This window comes from Heterocephalus glaber, unplaced genomic scaffold (assembly GCF_053883595.1).
Source record: "Heterocephalus glaber isolate CG9 unplaced genomic scaffold, H.glaber_assembly_v1.0 deba00001472, whole genome shotgun sequence".
Lineage (NCBI taxonomy): Eukaryota > Metazoa > Chordata > Mammalia > Rodentia > Bathyergidae > Heterocephalus > Heterocephalus glaber.
In genome coordinates, this window is record NW_028258315.1 from 48,376,188 (window position 1) to 48,397,116 (window position 20,929).

At 38.5% G+C, this 20,929-nt stretch overlaps 2 protein-coding genes across 4 annotated transcripts in view; one reads left to right on the top strand and one right to left on the bottom strand.

Moving 5' to 3' along the window:
• Arl6ip5 (ARF like GTPase 6 interacting protein 5) overlaps positions 1 to 1,677 on the top strand; it is a 19,210-nt gene extending 17,533 nt beyond the window's left edge. The window contains exon 3 of the mRNA XM_004854183.3: positions 97 to 1,677. Within this exon, the coding sequence (XP_004854240.1) occupies positions 97 to 269 (173 nt within the window). The 3' untranslated portion in view covers positions 270 to 1,677. The remainder of the gene's footprint in view (positions 1 to 96) is intronic.
• A 2,668-nt stretch (positions 1,678 to 4,345) lies between these two features.
• On the bottom strand, positions 4,346 to 19,207 carry Lmod3 (leiomodin 3). 3 transcript variants are annotated; one of them, XM_021266027.2, is made up of 4 exons: positions 19,032 to 19,207; positions 18,276 to 18,586; positions 13,207 to 14,562; positions 4,346 to 4,742 (listed from the first exon to the last, which is right to left on the bottom strand). In XM_021266027.2, exons 2-4 carry the CDS (start codon positions 18,564 to 18,566, stop codon positions 4,716 to 4,718), a joined length of 1,674 nt encoding a protein of 557 aa, XP_021121686.1. In that variant the 5' UTR covers positions 18,567 to 18,586; positions 19,032 to 19,207; the 3' UTR covers positions 4,346 to 4,715. The 3 variants fall into 3 exon arrangements, with proteins under 3 accessions (XP_021121686.1, XP_021121684.1, XP_021121683.1); XM_021266025.2 differs by having other exon boundaries at positions 19,014 to 19,194; XM_021266024.2 differs by lacking the exon at positions 19,032 to 19,207 and adding an exon at positions 18,684 to 18,771.
• Positions 19,208 to 20,929: the final 1,722 nt, after the last annotated feature.

Genomic DNA, 20,929 nt, shown 5'->3' on the forward strand with positions numbered 1-20,929 from the left:
AGGCAGTGGACTGGCAGTGGGAAGAGCCAGAGGGAATACAATGGAGGCAAAAGAGAATTCTTGTTTTGGTGCTAACTATGGTCCACTTCTTTGTAGTGATGTTCATCCATGCGTCCTTGAGACTTCGGAACCTCAAGAACAAGCTGGAGAATAAAATGGAGGGAATTGGTGTGAAGAGAACGCCAATGGGCATTATCCTGGAGGCCTTGGAACAGCAGGAGGAAAGCATCAGCAAATTCACTGACTATATCAGCAAAGTGAAGGAATAAACCATTTACCTGGGCATAGGGTTGCAGCAGAAAATGAGTTGCAATTTCTCCTTGTCCAGATCTACCTTTTGTTTGTGTTTTTGAATAGGAGGTGCACGTTTTACCACCCAACTACCTATAGCAGCATGCACACGCAGGCCGCACTCTTTAACATCTCTGATGTTACCGAAAGAAAACCACCCTCCTGTTGTTGTCTGAGGTTTCCAGTGTGGTAATGAAAGAGAACCATGGATTCTCCAGCAACAATACTGCTATCTCATAGGAAAAAAAAAATTGTAAAAGATCAAGGCAATACGAGTCAATAAAAAGGCTATCAAAGGAAAAGAAAAATAAATAAATAAAAAGAGAAAAGGCTGTCAAAGTGGATGACATGGTGTGTTAGCCTGTTTTGAATCCCTCCTGGCACCTTCTCCAAAATTCCCTAGGATTGTAATGTGTGAGGTATCGGTTAGTTTAGTTTGTATTATTACTCTTTAAAAATCAAAGATGATTCTAACATTTTGCTGCCTGTTTGACTTGCAGTTTAACTGGATAAGCCAGTTGTTTATACTTTGTTTACAAATGTAAAGATAGCTGTTCAGGAGAATATTCTGTTAAATTTTTGTAAATTTTTGAAATGGTAATAATGTGTGTTCACCAGCAGGTATTTGTTGCAAATTTTGTCATCTTCCTTCAGGAGGTTACAGCTGTGTAACCAGTATTATCCTTGACTGACATTGAAAAAACAAACAAAAAAATAAAACTGAACTTGAGTTCTGTTTATATTGCACATTTTTTTGTTGTTATCATGAAGAAAAGGTGTTCAAGGCAATGTTTCCGTATGTTTTTCACTGTTTCCTTTTAACTGGAGTATTTTGAAAGAAATGAATGTGCATTTTTATTAATTCCTTAGGGGCACAAAGAGGACAATAATAGCTGATCTTTTAAAATTTAAAAAGCATCTTTAGATGACCAAGCCCAAAAACCTTTTAAAAATGGGAATGATCGCTGGCTTCTGCAATTCATGAAGATTTTAGATAACAATTGTTATAACCGTATGCTTTCATAGATAAACATTGAAATTGAGATAGCATGAGTTTATGTATTTCATTACTCTCACTCATCCCTTTATTTTCCATGTGTTTAGAAATAGATTATTAATTTGCTTGCCAACTGAGTGATTTCATAAGTGAAGTGGAAAACATTTAGGTTTTCCTGCATTGCATTGTGAAGACAATGAGGGTAAAGAAACTCTGTCTGTCCTAGAATAAAAACCAATGGCATTTGCTGCTCTTGAGTTTTCTTGCATTTTAATTTCTCAGCCAATCTGCAGTCTTTATCTTTAGCACGGTGATATCACCATGCCTTCAAACATGGACTAGAATCTGTATCTTTACCCAAATATGAAGAATAAAATTTATTAAAGGGCTTTTTTGGTGAGACTTTATTTAATGCCATCTATATTAAACATCTGAAAAACTCAGTGACAACACTAGAAACCATGAGGATGTACTACACAGCAAGAGCTCTTAGCTTGTGTTCCAAATACTCTTTTAAAAACCTTAACACTTTATGCCTTACAGCCATAGATAACATTGAATTCCAATGGGATCGTCTTTCAGACCTGATCTTGGTGTCACGTACATTTTAGCCTGCTCCATTGTTCTGTACAGTGTATGCTACTAACTAAATGCCATACATTTGAAGAAAGTGACAAATTGAATTTTAAAAGATCCTCATTATATCTAGTGGCCAGTGGTAAGTTCTGGAAAGATAATCATAGAAAAATCATAATATATGACTGTTACCAATTGATAATACTTTTTTGCTTTTTTGAGACTAGGTCTCACTTTGTAATGCAGGCTGATCTTGAGCTCACTATGTAGCTCGTGCTGGCCTTGAACTCATGAGACAGGAATGTGAATAGAAAAAATATAATGTGAAACACTTCTCTTTCCACACGAAATTACATATATATATATATTTTTTAGTATATCTAGGATTAAAATCCTCTTTCAGGACTACTAGTACTTCTTAAAATTCCTGACTTTTTAAATACTGTGGCTGAACAGGCAAATTCACAGGACTTTCCAGAACTTCAACTACTAACATATATTACGCTTTTAAATATGCTTAGAGTGCTTTGTCTTATCAGAGTAAAAAGTTTTATTTTTTGAAGCCCTTTCTTAACCAAACTGCTTGTATATGAGGATATTTTCTAGACATATTAGAGGAGAAAACAAAGCTATCAGCTAATTATTTGCCTGAAAATCATAACTATCTATATTTGGCTACTTTTGTACACACCAAATTATCTTTGAAAACTAGAAACACCATATTTCTTTCTCTTGACTTATCCTTCCAAATAATGTATTGTTTTAAGTTTGTCCCCATTACAGCTATCCTCTCCCAGCCTGCTTTGCCTGTCATGTATCACTTCTGATTCCACAAAAGTAGAAAGAAGGCAGGTGCCATATTCATTCAGGTAAAGGAGACAGAAAAATTGCCAAAGCTTGATTTCCTGATTCCTAGGTTCATATCACTTCTATTATTATAAAATCTCAAAAATCTACACAGCTAAGGCCTAGGACAGATAATTAAGTGCTGTAGGAACTTAGGAGGAAAGAATGCAGGTTGGAGTTGTTTGGAACTATTTTTTTTTTTTTTTTTTTTTTTGGAGGACATGGGGTAGGACCTGGCTTTGAAGATGGAATGGGCTTTCACACACAGAGGACACCAGGGAAATACCTGGGTGGGTGGGTCTGTAGCAGGGCAGAGAGAGGAGAGGCACTGGGTGTGTAGAAGGCTGGTTTATCAAGAGGAATTTAAAGGATAAGTGGTGGGTAAGACTGGATGAGTAAGTACATTGGTGCCAGGCAATGGAGTGTCCTAAAGGATGGATAAGGAGTTTAATCCTGTAAGCAAGCTTCCTTTAGAAGGTTTTTGAGGAACACAACAAAGATCAAATTAGACTCCTCGACTATCAAAAGCTTGTTGGTAGCTGTATTATCTATTCTTCTAATTTATTTCTACAAAACAGCAATAGCTCCTGTTGTCATTATATATGGGAAACACTGGCAGGAAACGTTTACATAAGGTATGATCAAACAATAAAATGCATGATTAAATTGTTTCAATTTATTGTCATTAATCCCCCTCAAAATCTTCCCCCTTGCTTTGAACACACATACCATGGTTCTTGCTGCTTTCTGAAGCAGTTTTTAAAAATCTTCTTTCGAGAGTGTCATGGCTGCCTTGATGTCCTAATCCATTCAAAACCTTTACCTTGCATGGTCATTTTGACTTCAGTGAAGAGCCAGGAGTCACATGGTACCACATTCAGTGAGTAAGGTGGACAAGGACATTCCATATTGTTTTTATTTGACAGAAATTGCCATAAATGTTTTGAGTCAATTCAGGACAGACACTCACAAAAAAGGACTTCAGAAAGTGGCAAAAAACACTGGGCACATATGTTGAAAGCAAAGGGGAGTAGTGGAGAGGAGATAATGGCATTTAAAAGTTTTTTTCATTTTATTAAAAAAAATTTTTTTGTTTTGTTTTTTTGAGACAGGGTCTTACTGTGTGGTTCAGGATGACCTTGAACTCACTATGGAGCCCAGGCTGGTAAGGACTCACAGCAATCCTCCTGCTTCAGCCTCCCCAGTGCTGGAATTAAAGGTATGTGCTCCATGCCAGGCACTTTAAAAAATTTTTTTTTAATTTAAACACTTCTTACATTTTTGGGGTCATACTTCCTATATACGGAGTTTACTTTGTTCACAGTTTTTCTGCTGGCACTTTTTTTCTTCACATCCTGTGACTTTAGTGCTCTGTTCCTCACAGATACTCCTAGCAGAAGAACACACCAAAACTTAAGGAGAGTCAGGAGGGAGAAAGCTAGGCAGGGTTGGAAATGAAAGCTCTGGGGATTCTCCAGAGATAAGCTAATAAGCAATCCTTTCATTTCAGAGCTGCAGAAGGACCGGGAGTTTGATTCATTCTTCACATTTCCATAGGTTGAAACATGACCCATTCCCTTTAAGATACTGTGCAGTGAATTACAGCAGAGGAGATGGAAGAGGTAAAACTGGGAATATGATAAATGGTTAACACTTCTGTCTTATTTATTATTCACCAGAAAAAAGCAATAGTAAAGCGAATGTTTACAAGAACATTTTTTAGCTTCTGCTTCTGGAAACATGACTCCAAATTTCACCTAAGTCACTCAAACTGATTGCAAGTAGAAAATCTTGCCTGTGACTATTACTATTTTTGTCTCCTCCTGCCTTCCTCTGCTCATATTTTGTTGTGGCCCAAACATTGTGCTTTTTACCCCTCTCAGATGTTAGCTTGTTCGCAGTTCTGCCTCCTGTATGCAGAAGGGCCGCTGCCGAAATCCTCTCCATGCTTAACCTACGAGTCATTGTTTCAACTTCTTGTTCTTCCAGATGATTCTGCCACCTCTTATTCCAGTTCTTTTGGCAACTGCACCTGTGATTTAAACATTTAAAGAAAAGGGAAAAGTCAATCCTTGGAATTCAAGCACTGTATAGCAAAAATGACATGGATACAGAATGGATTTGAAATCCTAGCCCGAGAGCCCTGCAAAATCATGACAAAATAACAACCATGGCAGCCACCATGCACTGGGTATTTCTGAATGCCAAGGACTATTTCAGGGTCATTTACCATGTGGTGAAGCATATCAGAAACAAGAGGGCAGGTGCTAGAATCAGCCTGAGTTCAAAACCTGGCACTAGCATTTACTAGTCAGTTGGTGTTGGGCATCAATTTTTTCAGCTGTGTGATGACAATAACAGAATAATCAATGTTAACCTTTATTTTAAAAAAATTATCTCACTACATCCTACAATAGCCTTGTAAGGAGGAAAAAGACTCAGAGAAGACACTAACTTTCTAAAGGTGACACAGCTAGGAAGTGGCAAAGCAGGATGTGACCAGATTTGTCTGATTACAGTATCCATGACTATATACTGCATATGGAAATACCACCCCTCAAAAAGATACATGTACTTTTAAAAATAGATCTTTCCTCTTTGAGCCACATTCCTAATTTGATGGTCAGTAAGATTTAAAATATTATTTGGTGACCCCCCCCCAGATGCAAAACCTATGAGTGACTTAAATCCAATTCTGCACATCTACTTCCTACATCTGTGTCATAGGAACAGCTTAAAGTCAAGTTCCTCGAGGGTTTCAAGTGCACTATATCTTAGGAAAGCACTCATCCATAACCTTCCAGAAGACAATGAAGAGGTTAAAAGGGCATTCAGAGTTGGTATAACAACAACCAAGACTGTTTCTCCCTTCCTTCCCAAGTCCATCTGCCAGTGTGACAAACCACTGTGGCCATCGGTTATGGCTCCTCCTGCAGCCACTTCTCTGCCCATGACCTTTGGCCAGGAATGTTTCCCAGCACACTGCCCACCAGAGGACACTGGTACTGTATGCTGCTGCCTTCAAGCCTAGGGACCTTCCAGCTGCTCTGTCCTGCCTCGTCCGACAAAGGAAGGGATGTGGCTGCTCATTCGGGAAAAACACATAATAAAGAAGAACAATGAACCAAAAAATATACCAGGTACCTAAAATAACTGAAAAATTGCAATAAATAGCTAAAACAAAGTGATCTTTGTATTGTGGATCTTTATATGTGCTTATATTACTGAAGTGTTCCAGAATTATATTTTAAGAAGCAAAATGTGACACAGACCCAGCATAATAAACCAAATATGAGCAAGCTGCCAGTTCAGCTCACTGGGGTAAAGATGAATGAGTCACAAAATGATCTTTAGTGAACGGTTTGAAAGAGAAATAATAAAGTAGACTCCTTGCTTCCCATTTACTTCTAAAATCTAACCATCTAATTAATCTGTAATATCAAATGTTTTTAATAACTAGAGACTATAAAGTTGTAAGAAAAACTAACTATATAATTTAATCAGAGAAGCCTTTTACAAGCAGAATGACAAAAACCATGGAGGAAAAAAAACAGCTAGCTTTTTCAAATGGGAAAGAATCAACTTGTATTATCACTAGGGAGTTCTTTGGCTTTTCATTTGTTAAAATTAGTTTTTAAAAAGAGTGTATGTAGAATCCAATGAGGTGGCATATGGCTGTAACTCCAACACTTGGGAGGCTGAGGCAAGAGAACTGCCATGAGTTCAAGGCCAGCCTGAGCTACATAGAGAGACCTTGTCTCAAAACAACAACAACAAAAGAAGTGAAAAGAGAGTGTGTGGCGTGCATGTGTATGTGTGTCCATTACACAGTACACACATATGTCCACACTCATAAAGCCTGGGTGGGAAGACCTTTTCAGCAGGGATTATTTAGTGCAGGTCATGTGTTCTGAGACCATTTTGTTTGTGTCTGTTCAGGACATGAGGCAGCCACAGCAGCTCAACCTCAGAACTCACAAAACAGATTTCCAGATCTGCTTCATAAAGTAGCAAGGACAGTGGGATAAGTGTGTTCAAAGGGAAAAGTAGTAATTTGAGGGAGACTCATGGCAATGTCTATTTTACTGTATTTTTAAAAATTTCAACATTCACTGTATATTTTGATCACTCCTCATACATGATCAGTGTTTGCTTTGATTCTGTGTGAAAGGAGTAGTACTCAAGACAAGCCTCAGACACTGGATAGATTCCAACAGATAGAAGAAAAATCAACTTGAGGCAGAGAGTGTAATGGAGGCAGAAAAGCAAGGCTCTCCGTGGAAAAGTGTCGGGTGTGGTTGCCAAGGGTGTCATAAGGTCCTGATTGTCAGAATGTAGCCCACAAGGAAGCAGCATCAGTGCACTAGGGAATCGATCAGAAATGCAGAATCTCAGGTCTTGACTTACTGAATCAGAGTCTGGGATGGGCCACAGACTTAAGAGCAGTTGTTTACCAAAGCCGTTACATTCCAGGGGAAGGTAATTTCTGGTTCACACAATTCCTAGACTGTGTAAGCTCTTTGACAGGAGCTTGAGATGTTACAGTGCTTTATTCCAGAGCATCTCCCTTTATAAGAACCACTGCATTTTCAAAGTTATGATTTACATTTGGCTTTGACTCTTGTAGATTCTTCTGATTTCTTTTCAGTGACAAGAAAAAGGGGTAGAGAAGGATAGATAACGAATCATTTTTAGGTAAATGGATGCACCTCGAGACCATAATTTTAATTGAAGTAAATGAGAAACACAAGTTTAAATACTTCATTTCTCTCTCTTTCTCTCTCTCTCTCTCTCTCTCTCTCTCTCCCCTCTTGTGACAGGGTCTCACTATGTAGTTCAGGCACTCACTGTGTACCCCAGGCTGGCCTTGAATTTACTGCAATCCTCCTGCTTCAGCCTCATGAGTGCTGGGATTACAGGAATGTGCCACCACACCTGGGTTATTGTTTCTCTTGTGGGAGAAACCCAAAGGGTACATGAGGAGCAAAAGGAAGATAGATACTGGGAAGTAGGAAGAACATGTTCAAATGGGAAGGGGAACAAGGGAGGGGAAGGGGGAAAGAAAGGAAGGGAACGGGATTTTAAGAAAAGAGAGAATGGAAGGGAAAAAATGGAAACAAAGCTTTTGTAAATGGGGAGGGGAAGAAGAGTTGAAAAGAGAGGAAGTGACTGGGGAAGAAAAGAATTAAGACATATTATATACAGGTTCAAATTCCCTATGATGAATGTGATCATTGTGTAAGACAAATATGTACTAATAAGAAAAAGAGTTTTGCAAAAAAACAAAAACCAAAAAAACGGGCCAGGGGTACAGAAAAAAAGAAGTTGACAATGAGGGAAAAGGAAATTGGGGTCTTGTCCTAGATGATGTGATATTGACACGAAAGGAGACAGACAACAGGAAAGAAAATTGCAAAAGGATACAATCTAGAGAAGCTGGTTAAAGATGGAGCAAAGAAGAATGGACAAGAGACAAGGTCAGAGGCTCAAGTCTATAAATTCTGCAATCATAGCAACTACAAAGGCATCATGGAAGTTTTTGGAAAACAAAGGTTGCATATGACATTATCTTGAGGTCCTCCTGAAGGAGAAATTTAGCACTGTTGTCAGTGAGCCCAAAGTAAAAGGAAGTGGCTGCTAAAATGGTCATGATCTGGGTGCAGAAGCCTGGCTTTGCTGTAACTGCAGTTGGCCTTGGTGAAGGCAAGAGCTGCGGCAAATGGGATTGCACCTCAGTGAAAAGTACAAACACCCTCCAGTGAGAGCCATGACATTTTGGAAGAGAAAAGAAAACTGTACCTTTGTCAGGGAGGGAAAAGCTTGTACAAAAAATGCTTGGTTCTGGTATCACATCTGTTAAGAGTTATTAACTCATAGGGAAAGAGATTAGTTGTTATGTAATAAATTCACTTTGTTAGAAAGGAAAAGGATTTAAAAAAAAAAAACGAGAAAACTAAAAATTTCTTCAGGAGCCAACCAAGTAAATGAATGAAGCATGGAAGGTATAAGAAGAAATACTGGAGCAGCTGCGTCCATCTCAAGGGAGAAGCCAAGATACAGAAGTAGCTGACTTGACAGAGCTTGCCTGCCTAGCCTGGGTGAGGCCCTAGGTTCAAGCCCTAGCACCACGTACCATACACACACACACACACACACACACACACACACACAGACACACACACACACAGACAGAGCAGCTGATTTGTGTTATGTAAATATAAACCCAGAATGGTCAGATGTGATGTTTCAAGGGACACCAGATATTTAGATTTTTTTTTTCTTCCGGATACCAGGGATGGAACTCAGGACCTTGTGCTTGTGAGGCAGGTGGAATGCCACTGAGATAAATCCCCAGCCCTGTTTAGAATTTTTTATGAGACATTTGAAACTTAGGCTATAACATTTAAGCCAAATAAAGCAGGTCTGCAGACCTGGCCTGTATCCACCAATTTTTTTTTGGTACTGGGAATTGAACTCAGGACCTTGCACTTGGGGGGCAGGTGGTGGGACCACTGAGCTAAATCCCTCATCCTGTATCTACCAATTTTTGATACCTGGCCTACAGAAGATAGTTCTCTTGAACTGAGTTGGATGGGTCATTTCTTATAAGAGCTCGCATTTGAACTAAGCAAGTATAGATTCAGATTTTGGGGAACTTCATTTCAGGGATCCAAAGCCAGAAGCATGGGTTTGGGAAGAGAATTAGCATCACAATGAAAAAATAATTTTAAAAATATAAACTAATTCTTGCAATGTGCTCAAAATTAGTATTTCCAAGTCTATAGAGAAAAATATTTTTTAAAGTTTTCCAAGAATAAACCATTTCTAGCTGTGTTTTAAATAGTCAATATTCTCATTAAGAACATTAGTTTATTTTTTTGTTTTGTTTTGGTACCAGGGATCAAACTCGGGACCCCGTGCTTTCGAAGCAGGTGGAGGAACCACCGAGCTAAATCCCCGGCCCAAGAAGATTAGTTTAAAAAAACAAGATTTCAAAATTGAGTGTTAATTTTAACCTTATTTTTGAAAATTCAGGGACTTGGAGGGAATCTGTGCCCCCAGGGCCATAAACTTTTCATTTCACCTCTATAAAGTGATTCTTGTTATGTTTTATGGGAAGGACCAAAAATATCCCTTTCTCTTAGGATGTCACATGACCACTCATGGTGTTTGAAAAATTTCATTAAGTCTATGAGGCATGTTTGTGATGTTTTCCCAGCTAAGAAGTCAGAATGCATCTTAAAATTCATGGTGTTTTACATCAGTTGGCCACAGATGTAAGGGTGCACACATCACAACTCTGCATTCTATCACCACCCCTGAAGAGTTACACACCCTGTTGGGGCAACACATATGCACGTGCTTCACAACTTAAAATGGTTTTTAAAGAAAGGTAAGGCAAATGTGGTAAAATGTGATGGGTATGTAAAAATTTGTTGTGCTATTTTTGAATTTCCGTTGGTCAAAAATTATTTCAAAGATAAAAAAAGTAAAATGTCGGGGCCGGGGATTTAGCTCAGTGGCACTGCGCCTGCCTTGTAAGCACAAGGTCCTGAGTGCAATCCCTGGTACCAAAAAAAGGAAAATGTATTTTAAAAGATTACGCTATGACTTGGCTTTCAAGCAGATATTTACTATGTACGTAGAAAGGCAAGGAAACAGGGCAGCAGGGAGCAAGATGATGTTAGTAAAGCAAATGAGGCATTTTTACATTTTCTTTCTTTCTTTTTTTCTTTTGTTTTTTTTGGTGTTGCTTTGTTTTTTTGAGCCAGAGTCTCACTATGTAGTTCAGGCTGGCTTTGAACTCACTATGTAGACCAGGCTGATCTTGAACTCATGGCGATCCTCCTGCCTCAGCTTCTGAAGTTCTGGGATTACAGTCTGGCCTTTTTTTTTTTTTAACTGGGGATCAAACCCAGGGCCTTCACACTGAACTACATCCCAAAGCCTTTTTTATTTTTTGCTTTAAGACAGGATCTCACCAATTTCCACAGTCGCTCAGGCTGGGGTCAAACTTGAGATCTTCCTACTTCAGCCTTCCAGAGTACTGGGATTGCAGGTGTATGCCACCATATTTGGCTCATATTTTTCTTGTATAGTGTTTTGCAAGACCAAGTAGATGAAGTTGTGTGACATTTGTGAAATACATGCGAAAACACAGGTATCACAGGCCAAGCCAGGCAAATGAAAGCAGAAGAAATTAGCAATTTCTATTAATTTAATTTTCTATTAATTTAACTAAGCCATTTCAAAGGCAGATGCAAGACTATCACTCAAAAGGCATGTAATGCTTTAGTTTGCAACATGTTTCAGTTTCTTAATTTATAAACCAGACAATTAAAATTGAGAACGTTTTATAATTGATTAAAACATGAAAAATTTAGTACTTAGTAGGGTGTTGCATTCTTGCAAATATCAGCATGAATTTCTTTTAATGTCATGTGCTCTAGGGTTTAGACTCAAAGCTGAAACTTTCTCGGATAAGTAAAAGGGAAAGAGCTTTAACCTTGAAAAATATAAAACCTACATTGTTAGCTCCATGAGGTACAGACTGCACCTGCCTTACTGTATGTTATCCCTGCCCCTTTCACATGAACAAACACTGGCGGCATTAATGAATAAATGAACAGATGGGATAGAATAGACTCAAGGAAAGTGGATTTTCTCAGAGAACCTTCCCTCAGAAATCTGGGAGGTGGCTCAGATAATTGTTTGAACTCCATTACTTATTCTGCTCTGAATCTACATGCCACCTTTCACACAGATTCTAAGATAGACTGGATCATTCTGTTCAGACAGTTATTTCCCGACTTAGAGCCATCAAGGTGGCTAAGATATTCTTTGCCAAAGACAGATTATGAAAGAAATGATGGAGTGTTAGTTAACTCAAACACCCTCATTTACCCCAGGGTTGGCTGTTGGGAGAAGAGCAGGTGCAGTCTTGAAGTTGTGCCCAAGGCCAAGCGAAGAGCCACAACTGACCTCATGTGACCTCTAGTGCTCTCCTACTGCTGATCCCCGGGAAGCTCAAGCTGTCCCTGAGTCATAGATGAAAGTCAGGTTTGATTAAAAAAATGGAATATGGGTAATTATATTTCTAGGAGATGGGAAGAAGAGATATAAATATGTATGTATGTGAATAAATAACAATTATCTTTTTAAATGTGGTGCTGGGGAAGTAACAATTATTTCATTTTAGAATGTAAAGCTCTTTACAGCACAAAAAGTACAACTTGCATGGAAATCTGTTTAAATCATTTAAAAAATTTGTGAATCTCTATGATGAAACAATATGTTGACTATGCTGTCAAGGTAATCTCTTGGCTAAATTACACTCAAGATTTTAAACTAACACAGTTAAGTATCAAGCAATGTAACATAGACACACATCCTTTAGCCTCTGTAAGTGCAGTCATAATGACCTCCAAAAATTCATTTCTGCAACCTCAGCTGCTGCAAAGAATAGAACTTTTTCACTGAGTGGCAATATTGAATCATAGTAAATATTAAAACTGAAGTAACAGTAAATATTTTCAAGCTCTTTAGATTCATGGACTCTAACCTGAAGTTTATCCTTCATCTATCCACCTAGTAAGTGAAGAATGTAAATTGGGGGTGGCGGCCTTGCCTGTAACCTCAGCACTCTGAGAGACAGAGGCAAGAGGATCATCAGTGTGAGCTGAGCCTGGGCAACTTAGCAACTTAGTGAGACTCTGTCTCAAAAATAAAAAAGGGCCAGGAGTGTAGCTCAGTGCTAAGGTACTGGGTTCACTCCCAGTACTGCCACCACCAAAAGAAAATAAAGGTGAAGAGTATAAATGCAATTGTGGGTAATCTCTCTTTGTTTACTAAAACAGAGTCAACTGCCTTTAGCAGTTTTTTTAGTTACTTCTAAACTTGGCTCGATTAGGCCTCCTTCTTGTTTACTCCTCCCAGCAGGTCCCAGGGGATCTCCTGTCATCTGTGTGTGGCTAGAATGGTGTCATTTTGCACATGTGCTTGGAGGGTGCAGAACAGCAGGGTGAATAAAATTTTGATCCTGGAACTTCTCAGAATTGCCACTTCTCAGCTCTACCACTTCTCAGCTGCATCTCCTAGACATGTCAGTAACTTCTCGAAGCCTCAGCCTCCTCTTTGCATGGGTGCAACATGCTCCTGCTGCACTACAGTACTCTGCTGGCCAAACCTCCTCTTTTTAAATGGGAAGAATAATGGTACCTACTTAGGGAATTGTAAGATGATATGTGTCCATTGATAGGACGATCCTGGCTTACAGAAAGTGCTCAATAAATGTTAGCTGCTAATATTATGGTCACAGTAGTCACGTAGCTGTTATGTCTTTAGGGTTAACCACTAATTGAGACTTACTGGTTATGCTCCCTGGCTTCCCCCAATTATTCACCACTAATATCTCCTTGTGTTAAAATGTACAGGGATCAGAATAGGGATACATTTCTTGTGGTGGTTGTTCACTATTTTTCCCTCCTTCTACTTACAGGTTTAAGATAGGCAATGTTGCTGTGACGAATGTCATTCAAGAGCTGATCTCTGGGAGTGATTTCCACCAATGGGGGTGGCCTATTCCTTGGCACTGGCTTCAGTGTTTTGATCACATCTTTGAGGTTGGTTTTCTCTGGTGGTTCTCTGGCTTCCGGCATGCGAGATTTGCGCTGGATCCTCTTCAGCTTCACCACTCGGAAGGAGTCAGGTTCTGTCTTGTACTGGGGAGGCTGTGATGGCTTTTTCATCACCTCATTTCTTCGGCCAAAGAGAACTGGTTGGGTATTGGGAGGCTGAGGAGGCGGCTGGAGGAACTCCTGCATTCTGGAATTGGGCATGGGTCCTCCCAACTTCTCCCACATCCCTGGGGGCAGCCCCAAACCATTCTCCAACATGGCTATTAACTTTCTCTGCTCTTTCAGTTGCTGTTGTTTCTGTTCTTCTTGTCTTTTCTGCCTTTGTTTATCCTGATTCCTGGTGAGCAGATTAGTTACCACCATTCTAGGACCTGGAAGCTCAAAATGATAGCCCATCTTTAGGAGAGTATTGTTGGCCTTCAAAAGCCTGGATATCTCCATTTCAGCCTGGTGGCCGAGCATGTGCCTCTGATTGTGGAATCGAAGTTCAATGAGCGTTTCATTAAACTGGAGACACCTCATGATGGCCACGATGCCTTTGCCTGTGATGAAGTTGGACTCAATGTTGAGTGTGGTGATGCTCCTGTTCTCACGTAGCATGTTGGCCAAGGCGAATGCTATACTCTCATCGGCACCCACATTTGCCAAACTGAAAGTTTTGATATGTTTGTTCTTCTTCATGGCATTGACAAAGTCCAGTAACATCTCTTTGGGGATGTTTTCAATGTTGTTCAGGTTGAGTTCCTTCATGTCAGGGTCGTTTTGTCTCACTCTCCTCAAGCTCCCATCCAGATCTGTTTGGTTCCCTGAAGGCCTTGCAGTTACTTTCAGAAAGCTGGTATCTAGAGCTAACTTCTTAGGATCTAATTTTGATATTTTTTTCTCACTTTTTTCTTGGGCCTCTTGTTGGTCTGCCTGTTTCTTGAAGGCTTTAGAGGTTGCCCGCTGGCAGTTTCTCTCACAATTTCTGATTTGTTCCTTTGCTTTCATTTCCTCTTCTCTTTTTGTCTTTTCATCACTCTCTTCCCCATCATCTTCTTCATCATCTTCATAGCCATCGCTTGCATCATCTTCGTCTTCCTCACCCTCACTGTCATTGCTGCTGTTTGGTTCCTTTTTAATTGCAGCTATTTCATTATTGAGCTTTTCTCTTAAAAATTGGGACACATTTTTATTACTTCTGTCTCTTTCGTCATGATGTTCTTGAGTGTTTTCCTACAAGAGAGGTTTGTGAAGGTTAGAATACATAGCAGTGAACAAATATGAAGTTCAGTAATATCTACCAGAGATAAAATTATTTAAGTGAGAAATGTTTATTTTAAATGAAAAAAAAATTCAAGCCAAAATTTATTTTAGGCAAAAAAGCAAGCCAATAAACTACATGTGCAGTATTGCTGTACTGGGAAAAACTGTTGGAATAGAAAAGACTGTTGCAATGTTTGAAGCTTGTGGCTATTTCTGAGAAAGAGAGATACCTACTAAGAAAAGTCTGAAGAGGGGAAGCATTTGGAAGACTTTCACTTTTTTTTTTTTTCCTTTCCTAGGGATTGAGCCCAAGGCCTGTACATGTTAGGCAAGTAAGTTCTCTACCACTGAGCTACACCCAGCCCTGCCTTTCACATTTACATTACCTAATTCTAAAGTTTTTTCAAAGAGCATATATTATAAACAAATACAACTATAATAAAGACAAATTTTTATAGATTCATCTAAGTAAATACACATTTTCACCTGTTTATCCCATCCCACATAGAGCTATACCCTTGGTATCACTGGGGGATTGGCTCTGGGACCCCTTGGACTACCCCAATTCATGGGTGCTCAAGTCCCTTATAAAGGGGCATGGTATCTGCATATAACTATACACATCCTCCCTCTTATAGGTACTTTAAGTCATCTGTAGATGACTTGCAATACCCAATACAATGTAAATGCTGTGTAAATTATTATACAATATTGTTTGGGGAATGATGATAAAGAAAAAAGTCTGTATATGTTTAGCTCAGATTCAAGTTTTTAAAAACTATTTTTGATTTATGTTTGGTTGAATCTAAGGATGGCGACCCTGAGGATACAAGACACCAACTCTATTAACATAAAACCTAGTTAATTTTGTTTAAAAAAAAACCTACTGTTTTTCAAAATGGCATTCAATTCCAGAAGCAGTTACAAATTTATTTGTTTTGAAAACTTTATAGCTTTTCCTCAATACATTCCTCATACATAGCTGAAAAAGCATCTTTGTACTCAACATCCCTGGGTTACACAGTAATTTCCTTATTGCCCTAACTAAAATTTACATTCCTAAAATGTCTGCTAATTGTATATAACATGTGCATCAAATTTCCCTGGGAATATAATATAATGTGGGAAAAATGAGGGTAGTCTAATAATTTGGAACATGTTTTTTTAAAAAACCTTGGTTTGGATTTTGCCTTATTAGCTTTGTGGAAAGTACTGTGGCTACTCCAGAGACAGCCTCACTAGCCTTGTTTCTTTTGTGCCTAGAAAGGGGAGCCAGCTACAAAATGGAATGAGATCATGCAGACATGTAGAAATAATTCCTTAGTCTGGGAAGGCAAATGACAGTAACCCATCAATAATATTTATTAGGAACAAGTCTCCAGGCACAGTGGTGCATGCTTGTAATCTCAGCTACTCAGGAGACTGAGGCAGGAGCATCACAAGTTCAAAACCAGTCTGGGCAATTTAGTGAGCCTCTGCCTCAAAATAAAAAAGGCTACGGATACAGCTCAACAGTACAGTGCTTACCTAGGATGTGTGAGGCCCTGGGTTTAGTCTCCAATGTTAAAAATAAAAAGTTTATTAGATTCTTGTGTATCAATTATTATGCTCTTGTATACAATAGATCTAACTTACAGGTGTCATTAGAATCAGAGACTCAGGAGCATCTGAGAAAAAGTTAATGCTCATGTATGTGAGGTGTGATAAAAATATGGTATTTATATTTAAAAAAATATATTACAGTAAAAGATACATTGCTATTAATTTTCCTCAAAAGATTCCTCCTCACATCAGAAACACCAACCCCGCTGTTCTTGCCACTTTCTGAAGCAGTTCTGGAAGCCCTCTTTCATGTATTTAGTTGTCCTGTTGTGGCTGCCTTGATGTTCTGAATCAATTCAAAATTTTTACCTCTAATGGTCATTTTGGCTTTGGGGAAGATCTAGTAGTCATTTAATACCAAATCTAGTGAATAAGGTGATGAAGGCATACTGTAATGCTTTTACTTGACAGAAATTGCTGTAAATGGTTGATTAATGTGGGGTCATCAAAAAATATGGCATCAAATTAAAATTTTATTACAATAAATTAAGCATTGGCATTAATCCCCCTGAAATACTCAAAATATTCCCTCTTGCTTTAAACACACCCCATGATAATGTGCCTTTTACTGTAATAAGATTTTTAATTTCAACGTTCACTGTATTTTTTCAAACACCCCTTATATTATAGGTTGGAATTGACAGTTGATAACAGCGTGTTTAATCAAGTAAAGCCTTCTCCACTGAATTTCTCATCTGTCCCAGCAGGGGGAGCCAACCATCAAGCTGTTTATACCAGAGGAAGAAACAGGTAGAAGTATTCAGCCTTGTGTTTTTTTTTTTTTTCTCTAAAATTGGTGCTGCTATAGACTTGGGTTTGAATCCACTGACCTCAACTTGTAAAAGGTCTACAATTTGTATCATAAGCTCTAACCTGATCAAGTCAGCAATTTATTTTCTTGAGCTCAGTATATATTTAAACTCTCCTGACTATGAAACCAATTTACTACTTGCCTTAATGACAGCTGATTGATAGTAATCTGACAAGATACATTGGTGTCAGCAGGGATAACAGAAGAAATTTTGCCTGGGGGGGATCTGTTTTGTTTTTGCTAAGTCATTTTAAGTGAAACATTAAAAAAAAAAACTATGCTGATTTACATGAAGTTCATAGAGTCATCAAAAATTCTAGTTTTTAATTTTTTTTCAGAAAGAACTATCTTGCAGTGGTACATGCCTACAATCCCAGCTACTTGGGAGACTAAGGCAAGATTGCAAGTTTGAGGCCAGCCTGCTAAGTGAGCATCTGTCTCAAATTTTTAAAAGGCTGGGGGTATAGTTCAAGGGTAGAGCATTTGCCTAGGAAGCTTGAGGTCCTGGATCTAATCCCCAGTGCCACAAAACAACACACTATCCTTATAACTGTGCTTTGACAATCAAATGGAAGACCTGTCTCATTGTGCTCTATTTTGCCAGAAATTTTTCACCAAAATGAAACTTGATTTATTCCTTGTTCTTGGAATTTCTGTGTAGTTTTATTTTGCTAAATATAATGTAAAATAAATTATTTTAAAGATAAAATAATGCTATTTAAAACAGCTTAATAGCTATCAGTTTCTAAATGGCATCACTGATACCCAATGCATGGTGGGAATGTTACACATTTCTGGTTATTTGACCTGATTTAATCCCACAGTGTGCGGCTAGACTCTTACGGAACTGTGAAATCTTTGACACTGGATGTGAAATATTTCATGTGCATGGATGTGCCAGACAAAGAGGGTGCAAATCTTCTCAAAGGGGCCTGTGAGCCAAGAAGAAAGAAGATGAAGAAGAAGAAAAAGTTAAGAAAACTGCTTCCAAGTAGCATAGTTATAGCATATAGGCTTTCCTGCTCAGCAAACCTTATAGTAAGGTTTAAGAACAGACACTGAACAAGAAATGGCCAACCTTTCATTCACAATATACGAAGTGTTCCAGAAAGTGCCAATGGAAGATAATTAAATATTATGATATAATCTAGATGTGACCAAAAAAACCTGAACAAAACCCTGGAGTCCTGGGACATCATAGCTGCAACATGGACACTGGATAGCCCAGTCCCCGGCACCATTCTTGGGTCACACACACATCCCTGGTTACCTCAGACTGTACAAAGGTGACAGGAACTCGTTCGTCTTCCAGCATGCGTCTGGATGCCTTCTGCCAATACATATAATCAACACGAGATTTATGGTCAAAGTTTCCTGTTGGTGGTTTGTCCGTCTGATCTTTCTGGATCATGCCCACAGGGAGGTGAGGGTCAGGGGCCATGACTTCCATTTCCGACTGCAGTTCCTTCAGCTCTTCAGGAGACAAGTTGGCCAAAATCTCATCTTCATCAAGCTCCTCATCAAGGAATTCTCGATCTGAATTCCTGCTATGCTCTGACATTTTTTTCTGTTTCTATTTCACTAAAAAAAAAAGAAATAGTCAAAGATGATTTTTAAAAAGAGGAGGAAGAAAACACAAGAAGTTCTCTGAGTTAACAAGTGTCTCAGGTCAACCCACCCTTGAGATATTTTTTCCCCAGGAACCTCAGTGGTGTTTGCTAGGTGGCTAGGAGCGACTACAGCTAAGCTCAGGCCAGATCTATATTAAGCAGGGCTTGGCTGGACAGGGTCAATTTATGGAACTACTACACTGCTCTCTTTTTGGCAACTTGAGTCAGCTGTACAAATCCATTTGACATTTCAGTACAGCTGCTTACATTTGCCCGTGAATAGAAGTCTACAGAATCTCTGCAGGAATAAAATTCATTTTCTTCCTTGCTTGCCCTCACATTCCTGCATACACCGACACACCCCATTTCTCCATGGGAGCCCATTTCTCTTTACTTACATGATGAAAACAACTTACAACACACCAGAAGGGAAATCCAGCCAACAACCTCAATTCTTGTGGAGTGGAAAATTCACTTTAGGTGGGAATCAAGCTCTTGGAGTTTCCCTCTTCACTCCAGTGAGACTCTGGAAGCCAGTAAACCTGCAGAAAGGAGAGCAGAGGTCTTGCTACACAGTTTGTGCCTGTGTAAGCTGAAGCTTTGCACGACGTCCTTATTTGCATCTAGATCCTGTGATCTGCCAGATGGGGAGAACTAGCACTTGAATTTCCACCATGAGTGAGGAGTTTAATATTTTGAATTATTTGGTTTTCTTATTAAGTATTCATTAAACCTAGATAAATTAAAGTGGGAACTAAAGTGAAACGTACAGACTCAAACATTAAAGTACTAAAAGATATCATGAGAAGAAGGTTTTGTAATTTCAGGGAGCAATGTAACAATATTTATTTAAATTACAAATGTATATTGGCTTTGATCCAGCAATTCCACTTTTAGAAATGTTCCCTTCAGGTATATTCCCACACATAAGAAGTACCCCAAAATGTGAAACAGTTTGTATCACATGGTATTCACGTGATCAAGGGCAATAAGAACATATGTAAATATAAAAATATCAATGTGATAGGTCCTTAAGAGGGTACTCAAGAAACCCAAAGCTTGAACACTTGAAAGAGGAATAGGTTGACTGAAAGAGCTATACAATTTTTTTTTACTATAAATCCTTTTATCATTTTCAAACTTTGAACTTCGTGAATGTAAAATTTATTCAGAAATATTCATTATACAAAAATTAACATAGGGGCCAGGATTTAGCTCAGTGGTACCATGTCTGGCTCGAAAGCACAAGATCCTGAGTTCGATCCCTGGTACCAAAAAAAAAAGAAAGTTAACATAGGAAGGTACAGAAAAAATGAAAAATTTTCCTTATCTCACCACTGCTTAGAGCTACCACTATATACATTTTGATTTATCATCCCAGTCATTTCTTTTAGGATTATGAGCTCTATTATCTGTGTCATCTGCTTTTTGTTTTGTGGTGTTGGGGGTCAAACCCCAGGTCTTACACAGGCTAAGCCAGTGCTCTACCAATGAGCCTCAGTCCTGTCAGCTGAGTTTTTTTGACTGAAAAATTAGGAAATTTTATTTTGGGCAATTATGTATTCTACTGCAACACATTTTTTAAAGAGTTTCCTGTTGGGAACTGGAGTTTGTAAACTATATCATTTTTGCAACCAATCATATTTGTTGGATATTAAGACTGTTCATTTCCCACAAGCGGAAATCCTTCTTTGATAAGACCCTCATAGCTAAATATGTATTTATGCACATGCAAGTTTGTTTCCTTAGGGTAAGTTGGATAAATTCCAAGTGAAACTTCTAGGTCACAGAATATGAAGAAAGTAAATGTTTTTCATGTAAATGGCTAAGTGATCCTCAATATTATTCCACCCGACTTCAGTACATTATTTTTGTAAAGTATACACATATGTTACTCTTGCAATATTATGTAAGGGTGGCTCTCCATATTCAAGGGTTCTGTGTCCACAGAATCAACCAACCACAGATCAAAACTATTTGGGAAAAAAGATCATATTTGTACTGAACATGTATTGACTTTTCCTCCTTGCTCCCTAAACAATACATTATAACAACTATTTACATAGCATTGTCATTGTATTAGAAATTAAAGTAATCTAGAGATGATTTAAAATATGTGGAAAGATGTACATATATTACATGCAAACACTATGCTAATGTGGAGTTTGATATTTGCAGGTGGTCAGGAAATGAGTCCCCATGAATAACAAGGAATGTCTACATATGTATAAAATCTTGAAATTTATAAAAAGAAAAAGGGAAAAAAGCCAAATGTAAGCAGCTTCAAATGGAGATTCTAATGCCTTGATGTACC